The sequence below is a fragment of the Nannobrachium achirus genome (assembly GCF_963921795.1).
Source record: "Nannobrachium achirus genome assembly, chromosome: 2".
Classification (NCBI taxonomy): domain Eukaryota; kingdom Metazoa; phylum Chordata; class Actinopteri; order Myctophiformes; family Myctophidae; genus Nannobrachium; species Nannobrachium achirus.
In genome coordinates this window covers 36,020,971-36,032,302 of record NC_137811.1, presented here as the reverse complement: position 1 = coordinate 36,032,302, position 11,332 = coordinate 36,020,971, and the positions used below count along the sequence as shown (strand labels likewise).

Below are 11,332 nucleotides of genomic sequence, written 5' to 3'. Positions count from 1 at the left end.
GTGGAGCAAGCCATCAAATAAGAATCTGAGAAATTATTAGACATTATTGTGAGAGTACAATACAGTTTGCTGCTAAGTATATCTATCACTATGAAGACCAAAGTTCTTCCTTTTTGCATACAATAACTAACCACTAATGTTCCATTTATGTCTAGACTCTTGACTAGAGGCACCAATCACTATTCTTTTCCTTACAATGGCATATTCAACTAACCAATATGTTTATGTTTCTTGTTAACAATTGTTATAACCCTGTGTACTCTGCACATGTCATGGAAGGAGTTACAAAATTGGCACACATGGGAACTATGACAGAACAGGTGGCATTTGAAAGTGAAAAGTATTCTGCTCATTGATTGATGTCTAATTTGATTGTACCAATTCTCAAATTTCACAGTTAGTCATTGTCAGTTAACTACAACTGATGCTTGTGTCCATGTTTGACACATACAAAACAAAAAGACAAATACATTTATCATGTCATTTGGATTTGCAAGCCATGCTTATTTTGATAATTTGTGTGTGGTCTGTAATGCTAGATCTTGTTATAACATTTCCATTAAAAAAATTGCTACAGTTGGTACAGTCTGCTGATAGTAGTCATTTCTGATTGTTTGTAGTGACAGGGGTCTCCCCAACTTTCCAGCTCTTTATTAATCAGAAAATAAATGTTGAGGTGTGTTCCAATTTTGTCTGTTCATTTATTACTTGCGTACCACTTCCGTTGTCCCTGTTTACGGTATGTATGAGCTCCCTCTCCTGATTGGATGAAATTAGTATCCAATGTTTTTTTCTGTTGATTAAATGGCTAGAGAGACGGGCGAGACCTGTTACTTAACAAACACTCTAGCAATGATTGCCATCAGAAAACATAGCTATTTAACAGTTACATATCACTTAGAGCATCTTCAAATAGTCATCAATAAGATATTCTGTACCGTTTTAACAAACAAAACAATAGGCGAGCTCAGTCAGAACACAGCTGCGTCCTTACGCAAGGTCAAGAAAACACTGGCAACATCCATGTATTCAAGTGAGGAAGGAAGGCCCTGGGCGTGTTTGTGTGTGTGTGTGTGTGGGGGGGGGGGGGGGGTATTTGGCAGCATCCCAGATCTGCAGGCTCAACACAGGCTAGCAGAACGTTGTTGTCGGGTGGAAACCTTGTATGTTTTGTTATTATTTTAAAAACAATTTGAAATAGTGAAAATAGCCACAAGCAAATGCTTGTAAATCAGCTATTTTCAAGTTTTGTGCGACAGTCTTGAACGATGAAGTAGGGCTTTCATTTAAAAACGAAACAAAAACATACACATTTGAAACTTGGAGATACAAGGTTTGTGCCTGACAGTGACGAAACAAAAGGGTTCCAGGTCCCTTCACAGCAAAGGGCCGTCCCATGGGAAGGCCCCGACAGAAGTACCATTAATGGGTGACCTCACCTCCTCTGCCCCCCACCCCAACCCACCCCACCCCCTTCTGTCATTCATTAGTCAGTTTGCTGAACAATGACAGCTATTTTGGTGGCCAGTCGTCTGCTCACAGTCCAAATTCACCCACACAGAGATATTGGATGAGGAAGCTAACCCCCAGTGCAGCCCAATCACATTTCTGTTCAGAATGACTGGTGGTATTTACAGAAGTTGTTTTCTGGCGTGCACTCTGTTTCTGACTCACTACTAGAAACGTGACAGATCGGAAGTCAGATTAATTTTACAACTGGTGCTCTATTCCAAAGGGTTTTCAAAGTGGGTGACGAGGCACCCTGGGGTGCCGTGATGCCAGTCCAGGGGTGCCGCGAGATAATTTGATAATATTTGGAATTCATCAATATCACTACATCAATATCACTTTACTATGCTTAGTAAAACAGAGCTGATTTGCACTGTACTTGATGAGTTCTTTTTCTAGATATAGCAACTCTCTTCACCAAAAATAGCAGATCGACGCGTTGTGAGCTTGTAGATCGGCTATTTTTAGTGAACCTTCCCCCCAGAATAGGCATACTGGGGTTCAAGTGGTTAAATGTCAAATATAACCACTAAGTTAAGTTATTTTCAGTCAGTTCTGATAGAAACGGATATTCCTCCAAAATATGATGTAAGATTCTAAAAATGAACAGTGTAACTCAGGGGTGCCGTGGATGAAAAAGTTATTTACTGGGGCGCCCTGAGTCAAAAAGGTTTGAAAACCCCTGCTCTATTCATAACTATAGTCCTTCTTGAAATTACTCAGATACACTGAGGTATGTTAATGCAGAGTAATTTGGAGGAGTAAAAAAAAGTGTCTGATGATCACTTGTAATTCTCCAGTTGTCATTTCTTCACACACTTTTTTGGATGTGTGTGTATTTACGTCTGGTGAGGAGAAACACACACATCCAAACCCAAATAACGCAAGTGCAGAGAAGAAACACAATGACTATTATTGAAGAAAGCAAAAAAAGTCATGTCCAGACGTCACGCAGGCACTTTTCAAATGGAGCTAACTGTGAGCTTCATTGTGTATTTTATATCTACCTTGATATTTATGTATTTGTGTGTTTGTGTGTGTGTGTGTGTGTGGGGGGGGGGGGGGTCCTTTACTCAGAAAGACCACATCTATAGCTCATGTCTTTCTCTCACAGCTGTATGAGTCTTGATCTCTTTCTACATTTGGTGAGAGAGAGAGAAACAGGGCGAGTCAAGGCATCACCTCCTCCTCCTCCTCCTCTGTCCAATTCTACGAGTCGTCCGTTATTCACAGCCATGACAGGTGAAGTAAATCAATAGAGAATGGATTAATGGATGGCAGATGGTCATCAGAGAGCTTACACATTCCCATAGAGAGCCAGGACAGGTTTACTGCAACTCAATGATTTTTGTCTTTTTTTAATCTTTGTGTGTGTGTGTGTGTGTGTGTGTGTGTGTGTGTGTGTGTGTGTGTGTGTGTGTGTGTGTGTGTGTGTGTGTGTGTGTGTGTGTGTGTGTGTGTGTGTGTGTGTGTCCTAAAAGGATAACACAAAAAGCCCCCAGAGGGCTTATTTCCATTGTGGTCCTGTGGCAACAGATGTTGAAACTACATAACTATGGTCTCTTGTATTAACATGTGTTGTTTAGGTGTCTGCAACTTGTCACACAATTGTTACACAAAAATGTGACCCAACTTTCAAAGCATAGAGAAGTTAACATCCTGACTCAGAAACCACAAACTGTGTTTTAAGAAGGCCTAAATGTGGTTAACCCGTTTAGACCTGGAAAGCTGTCACTACTAGTTGTCAGACTAGTAAGACGCCTCAGGGCGACATGCGACCTCAACCTAGGTCACGCCAATTCTTGGCCATCTGGCCAGTGATATATATCGGACCAGTTACCCATATATGGAGACCCCTGGTACCCATATGGAGATCCATGTCTGAACCAGCCACACAGATATGGGCTGTCTTTGTCCATACCGTATATGTGCATTCCCATATGAAGTCCTGTTAGATATGGGCTTAATATTGATGACATCAGGGATCTCCATGTATGGGCATAAAAGGGATTCTCTCCCATGACATCACAACATACAATCCCTTTTATGCCCATACATGGAGATCCCTATCTGAACCAGCCACACAGATATGGGCCATGTCTTGGCCATCTGGCCAGTGATGTACTGTATATCGATGACATCAGGGATCTTCATATGAGTATAAAAGGGATTCTGGGGAATACCCATATATGGAGTTTTATATAGGTGATGTTACCTGTGATATCACCTGTGATGTGTCAGGGGAACCACAGTGTCAGGCGTGACCTTCAGAGATACAAGATGTGCTGGTTCTCATTGTAAACAAGCTCATAGCGCTATGAGCTTGTAGATCTGCTATTTTGGAAAAATCATGACAATTTTTAGCAAATCTTTCAATATATGTATATATTTTTAAAGCGAACATATCAGATCTTTGCTTCTAGGGGTACCTGGAACAAAATCTTTTCAGTTGGGGGTCCTTGACATGAAAAAAGGTTTGAGTACTACTGACATATAGAAACATATGTTTTTCAGAAAACTGTTATAGGATTTGTCTTACATTTCAAACACTGGATAATATCAAATATTGTTTATAGCTCCAACATAACAATCATCTTTAATAAGCCTATGACCTTTACTGAAATAGAACAGAGGTTGCACTGAGACGTGCAACCAGGACTCATGCCGACGGCTGCCTTGTAAAGTGATCTGGGATTTAGAGGAGGTTAGAGGAATGACCTCTAAATAAAACAAGAATAAAACAATAAACCAGAAATATTTAAAACGAGGTTATGACCCCAAGTACTGTATGTGAGCTTGAGGCCGTTCGTTTGAACAGGGCTTGTTGCTGCATTATTCATGTGAATAATGTATAAATACTTGGTAAACAGAGGATAGGTGGAGTACTGTATGTGTGTATTTGCTGTGCTATAGGGCTGTCTGGCACCAGATGCCCACGCTGTAATCTAATCAGCTGCAGGGATGCATTGGAAATTGAATTATACATGAACTGGCTGACTGGCTGCAGAACGGCCACACCCATGCCCCTCGTTTCCTCTGGCAAGTGAATACACACAATATGAGCACACACGCACACGCACACACGCACGTGCACACGCACACGCACGCACACACACACACACGCACACGCACACGCACACGCACATGCACACGCACACGCACACACACAGTACCTCAAAACTGGAAGATTATCAAAATGACACATGAACACATACAAGTACTGTACAGTACACACGCACGCACGCATGCACATGCACGCAGACACACACACACACACACACACACACACACACACACACACACACACACACACACACACACACACACACACACACACACACACACACACAATTGGTGGCTTCCCATTAATTAAACACAGTAACTGTCTGACCCATAATGCCTACATTGTCCATCGCGGCCACTGACTGAGCCATCTATTATTAGCTGGCTCATCATCATTTGAGCTACAAGTGTGTGGGTCTGTCTGAGACATGTGCTCAATGGCTGCTGTCTAGCAAACAGCTGACCCTCCCAGCTGGTAGCCTGAGGTCGGTCAGTCAGTATAGGCCACACTAGAGTACTGGATCTCCAAGTGGGGTCCGGGGATCTTCCGGGGTCCCCAGCTAAATTAATGATGTTTAAGAACGAAATGGACCCTTACAGGCAAGTCATGATTTCAGAAAAAACTAGGGGGTGGTAAAAAAAAAAAAGAAGAAGAAGCTGCGTTTGAGTTCATCATCAGATAGTGTGGATTAAGATGCACTCACCACTGATCTTTCAGATTAAACTGTCAACAAAATTTGGAGGAGAGAATATGCAAAAAATAATGTATTTTCAGAGCTGAAGAGACTTCTGTTACTGAATAAACATTTGAACAATGGGTAACCCTTGAGATGTCATGTATCTTCTTGTTTTCAAGAGGGTCCATCCATAGACAATATTCACTTCAATTTGAATGGTGGCTGTGGGACCCCAAATGAATTGCTTTCAGGTTTGTAATTCAGAGAGTGTATCTATGTATCTATCTATCTTTTAATGGTGGTTCATTCACTTTATAATAACACTTTGATGCATATCTCTAGTCAAATATTTTTTTCTTTTGTACACACATCCTCTTTCATAGTTGTCATTAATAAATACACACCTAGGCTCAATGTAGCCTGACAGTGTGTTGTGGGTTCGAGGCCCGATCCCGTCATCCTTTGCTGCATGTCACTCCCCATCTCTCTGTTTCCTGTCAAACTATACTGTACATTCAATAAAGGCATAAAAAGCACCATAAGTGCCAAATTGGCACTTATGGTGGGAATACAAAAAGTATTTTCAATATACAAAATGCTGTTTTTTTAATGTGTGAAATGAGAAAGATGTCCCCTTTGTCATTAATGGTTGATGCATTGTATGCTTGTTATATGTTCACTGGTGTAAATGATTATAATTACATCTAAAGATGCTTCTCCTTCATTCACGTTTATTGAATGTAGGGTTAGGGTTAGGGTTAACCATCGCTCATCAGGTGATTCTACCCTGAACCGCTCCACCCTCGATTGCGGGTGGGCAGTGGTGGCCAAATCACTGCCCATCTCCTCCTCCTGGCCAAGGATAAACTCCTCTCTCCTGCTCTTTAACCAACAAGAGGCTACTCTGGGGAGGTATTGGGTTCGGGTGGGTCCCTCCTGAGGTCTTGAGGTGACACCTCAAGTGTATAAGCCAATGTCTCAAACATTTTAATTTCAAGGACCCCCCTCCCAGTTCTAGGCAACACAGAAGGGGGGGAACTTTTTTCTATTTCCACACAACTCCTCTAAGGTATATTAATGACATAGTTCAATTTTGAAAATGGGTGGTCTTCCCCTTTAAAAACTTGTACCAGAACCACTAATAAGCCTGGGTTTCCGAGGCTACAGAACCACTGATATAAGCTATTTTCAGCACATGAAAATGTTGGTATTTGTGCTCAAGCTAATACCAACATTAGAGTGACATCTAGAGGTAAAAACACAACACTACACGTCTCATTCCATTTCACAATAATAATACAAAGAAAGGACATTCCCATACAAACACACACACAAAACAAAGCCTTGTTGTAGGTCAACTTGTCTATTTAATATATAAAATACGGGTAAAACATACGCAAAAAGGGGAGGGTAAGAAGGGACAAAATGGATACTTTGGTACAATAACAAACACTTCTTTTGTAAAAGCAGTATAGAATTTATAATAACATATCAGTGCATACTTTATTTATGAAAATATACACAAATTGTATATCATTCTCCAAAAAAAAATCAAAAACAAAAAAAAAATCTTTACATCAAAAAGCAGACTAGTCAAACACAATATATTAGCTATAATTTATTTAAAACTTTTTTTCTTCATTTTTTTAAATATTTATTTCTGTGTGATGTATATTTGTGTTGACATTACATTTCAATATTTTATTCCCTATAACAAGAATCATTCTTTGCTTGTTTTAACGCCCATGCATCGACATACATCATCGTGTCAGAAATAAATTACATGTGTCACACCCGCCCCCCCACCCCACCCCATGTAACCACGTGTGTAGACTAGTAGGGGTTTGTACATAGGACTAAAAATTGCAGCATTGAACTGGTCACTGTACTCAACCCGCTTACAGGTGATTTATACTCGGTTGGGGCGCGCTGGTGCTGCCTATCGAAAGTAGCCAATCTACAAGCTCACAACGTGTCGCACTGCGACACGTTGAGAGCTTGTAGATCGACTATTTTGGAGGTGCACCGCACGGTACCGAGGGACCGAGTACAAATCATCAGGCATTAGCGCTCGTGTGTCTGTAACCTCACTTGTACTAATATCACTATATGGTTTAGGAGATTTCTTTTTTTGTTGTTTTCTTTTGTTTGTTTGTTTCATGTCATAAAATCGTGCAATATTAGTAACACCCTTTTTGAAGAAAAACAAAAGAGAAACAAGAAAAAAACAAAAGCAAATAAAAACAAAATATATTTATATATAATAATAATAATAATAAAATAAATTTCCAAATAAAACAAGATCCCTAACCTACACACTCACACACACAAAAATAAAAATAAACGCTGAATAAAAGGTCAAAATTGTCATCTCTATATCATCCATACGGTTACCATAAGCTATGGTTGTGATAGTGATGATAGCAATCATAATAGTAATATCAATTATCATAGAACAATTATAATGAAAACATACGATAGAACTGTCACCAGCACAAATTAACACTGGAAAGTGATTGAGATTTTCTAAACATCGTTATACATGAGGAACTATGGAGGGCGGTGGGGTTATCATGGGGGTGTAGTAGATTCTCAACACTTTCTCAAGAGGATTGTCTTTCCGTTTTTTTGATTACAGCGACCCCTCTCAGGGCTTTGTACAACACCTCGCTTGGCCTTTACAGCTAGAACGCCCCTGAGTGCCAAATGAAACTACATCCCCCGTAAGTTCATTCTCAATAAACGCCATTTTATTTTTTGTTTTCTGACAGCATGGCTTGTGGCTCTATTCAAAGATTATGGCTGCCTATATAACAAAAGCCTTCGGAGAAGGATCGACATTTTTGTTCAAAGCTCAGGGCACAACAGTCTTTACAGTCTAACTGTGTTTGTATACACTCAGCGATATAGGTTTACTCTTTCACTCTCTCAGGCAAAACCGCTCGTATAAACTTTGACTGGCTGCTCAGTCCCTACGGCAACAACTACACAGATAAATCAAACAAACAAAAAAAAGCAACAATCTAGAGCCAATATCAAGTCACTTAAACGTGCTATTCTGGACGGAGTTTACAGATAAAAGAATGTGTACAGTATGTGATGTCTGAAAGTGTGTGCGGCTGCCATATTGAGTAGGGGGTCAGAGTAAGGAAAATGTACTTTCCGTGTCAGATATTGCTGTTATATGTGATAATTACAAAGTCAACCAATCAAAGTTGTCAACCAACCAAAGTTGGATTTTGGTTGGATTATGAGTACCTACATTTTTGAATATGCAATATCCAAATTCTGTCTTCCAAAGCTTTTAATGAGCAAATGGATTATCAACACTGTGACTGAGCACTTTCAGAAAAAGTTAAATTAGCACTTTTGACCTTTTTTTGTCACTCTATTCACTACCCCTCCAATTCACATTAATCGCACATTTATAGAATACAAAAATGACATCCTTCATAGTTCACAAAATGCACAAATGCACTATAACCATTTTAAGAGTTTAACCTTTTCATGATAAAAAACTACAGCTGACCTGTGACAAGTAAACAAGAGATCTTTTAAATATACATACATGGCTTAAGCCTGAGTTACACTTGGTTGTCCACCATGTCTCGCACTAAACATAGCTATAACCTACAAGCTGTTGTGGTTGTAGATCAGCTATTGTTGGTTGCGAGACACCGACGCACAATTCAGTATAAATCAGGAGTTAGTGTCTAAAGAGTACACTGTAAATTGCTCGCTGCCCCTGGACAACTTGAACAAAAGAAGGGACCGGGGAGTCCTTGGCTCGCTGAGTGTGGTGTGGTGTCTGGTGTGTGTTTGCTGTGTGAATCTGTGTCTGCCAGTGGGTCTAAGCCGGAGTCATCTGGGTTTTTGTTTTACTTCTTTTTTGCAACAGGAAAGAGGGTGGATTGGGTGTTAAAGTGCGCTCAATTAGTACTACTAACCATTGCTTATTCAAACAGTCACCACAGCTATTGTAGCCTACTATTAGTTCTTCCCTTTCTGCCTCCAAAGCACCCTCTCTTGGCTTGTCAGCATATTACACCCACATGTATACGCATAAAGACATCCACTGAGTATCAGCACTTCAGCTTTTTTTCTTTTCTTTCTTTTTAAGGGATATCCTGCCGAATATAAAATGATCTTATGTACAGTCCCTGTTATCTGTTGTAAACCCCTGCTTTGGATGCAGAGCTCTGCGCTCGCTTGCTACTGTCTCAAGCTGCTAAATATATATTTGTATAAGTTCTACATCTATTTACCTTCAAAACACCCTTCACCAAGTCATACAAAAGCCACTAAGAAGGAGAACAGATTGCTTATATACACGGTACCTGTGTCTTTTCTTTGAACAACAACGGTGAGCTATTCAAACTGTATAGAATCCTTCAGCAAAAATAAAAATGCCATCATGCATGTTGCAGGTGTGTTCAAGGATGAATGTGAGTTATGAGAATGAGTATTTGTCAAATTCATGTTGTAAAAAAGGAGCATTTGAGTTGCACGTGCCACGCACGCACGCACACACACACACACTCTTTCTCTCGCCTGCTCAGCATCTGTAGTTGACATGATGTGGGCTAATAAGAGTGTCTGTGTCATGTTGTTGAGCTGGTACGCTCATCCCTGATCCCCACTCCCCACCAAAAGAAAAGAGAAAAACTCAGTAACAAATTATGTTCCTCGTTTTGAGTTAAATAAAAGACAGGTGCCCATACAGGTTAACAGGGCATACTGCCAGTCTACAGAAAAGAATCAGAATGTCGCCTTGGATAGATTAGTGTCTTTTCACCGTTCTTAAAATTCAAAATCTAAAAATAAATCCAATCTCTAATGATGATCAACAGTCAGACTGGAGAACAAAACATCAGCGAACGCATTTAAAAATAGCAAAATGGCCCAGTCTCTTAAAAAGTAACAGTAAAAGTAACATCTAGGTCTACTACACAATTACAGTTCTGCCATTGTATACAAAAATGTGATCTCATTTGGTTGTATATGTTTACAACAGAGCAGTGCAGCCTCTATAGGGACCTAAGGTGTGATAGTCAGTGGATGATCACCAGGACATCCAATGAGTGTGTACTTTATACATCGTTGCTGTCTGATGGAAACCTTGTATGTCCAAAACCGTACCTTTTTTATAATGATTTTAGAAACGTTTTAAAATAGTGAAATTCGACGATCTACAATCTCAAAACACGTGAGATTGTGACATGTTGTGGGCTTTATATGCTATTTTCGTTACTTTTGCGTGACACTCTTGCATGATGAAGTAGGGCATTCGATTACGAAAAAAGCATAAACATTTTAAACATAGTTGTACGAGGTTTCTTCCCGACAGCAATAACATGTTTATGAATTTTGTATGGAGGGTGAACAGAGCACCCAGTCAAGGTCACAAACCCATCAAGCTTGCCTCACTCTATATTAAAGGAAAGACTTACAACCGGCCCATTCTCAGGTCCAATTTATCAATCGTAATAACTCCATATATGATAAAAACATATAATCCCTGGTTTGGTGGCTCAACCCCGTCAGGGTTTTGTGACTGTCTGTGGGAGTGAAAGAGTACACGAGTACAAGTGTGTATACGCATTGTCATACATTGTCATTGGTGGCCACGCTTACACACGTGAGAGACAGAATATGTGTGAGCATGCTTGAGTGTGTGTGTGTGTGTGTGTGTGTGTGTGTGTGTGTGTGTGTGTGTGTGTGTGTGTGTGTGTGTGCGTGTGCGTGTGCGTGTGCTTGGTACATGAGAGTGTGAGGTCAGCATTTCCTTGCGGTGGATAACTAGGTAGATGGCAGGCATTTCTGTATGTAGAAGGAAGGAGAAAGGGGGGGGGGGGGGGGGGGTAAGGGATGGGGGACATGTACAACAAGCCACAAATACACATCTCCATCCACCATCCAACCATTCAGCCACCCGTCCGTCCGTCCGTCCGTCCGTCCGTCCGTCCGTCCGTCCGTCCATCAGTCTCTAGCCATCTCTTTATGTGACCCAGGTGTCCAGTCTCATCCTCTTGACGTTGGCCCCGTCCTGGTCCTGGGGGTCGGCCGAAGAGGGCCGCAGCAGG

The 11,332-nt window shown here is 40.7% G+C and overlaps 1 protein-coding gene across 2 annotated transcripts in view; it reads right to left on the bottom strand.

Annotated features, from left to right (window-relative positions):
- Positions 1 to 11,247: 11,247 nt before the first annotated feature.
- mef2d (myocyte enhancer factor 2d) overlaps positions 11,248 to 11,332 on the bottom strand; it is a gene marked incomplete at its 3' end in the record, with an annotated part of 46,110 nt that continues 46,025 nt past the window's right edge. For both annotated transcript variants that reach the window (XM_080752935.1, XM_080752936.1), the window contains one exon: positions 11,248 to 11,332. This exon is cut by the window's right edge and continues 327 nt beyond it. In XM_080752935.1, the coding sequence (XP_080609061.1) occupies positions 11,248 to 11,332 (85 nt within the window).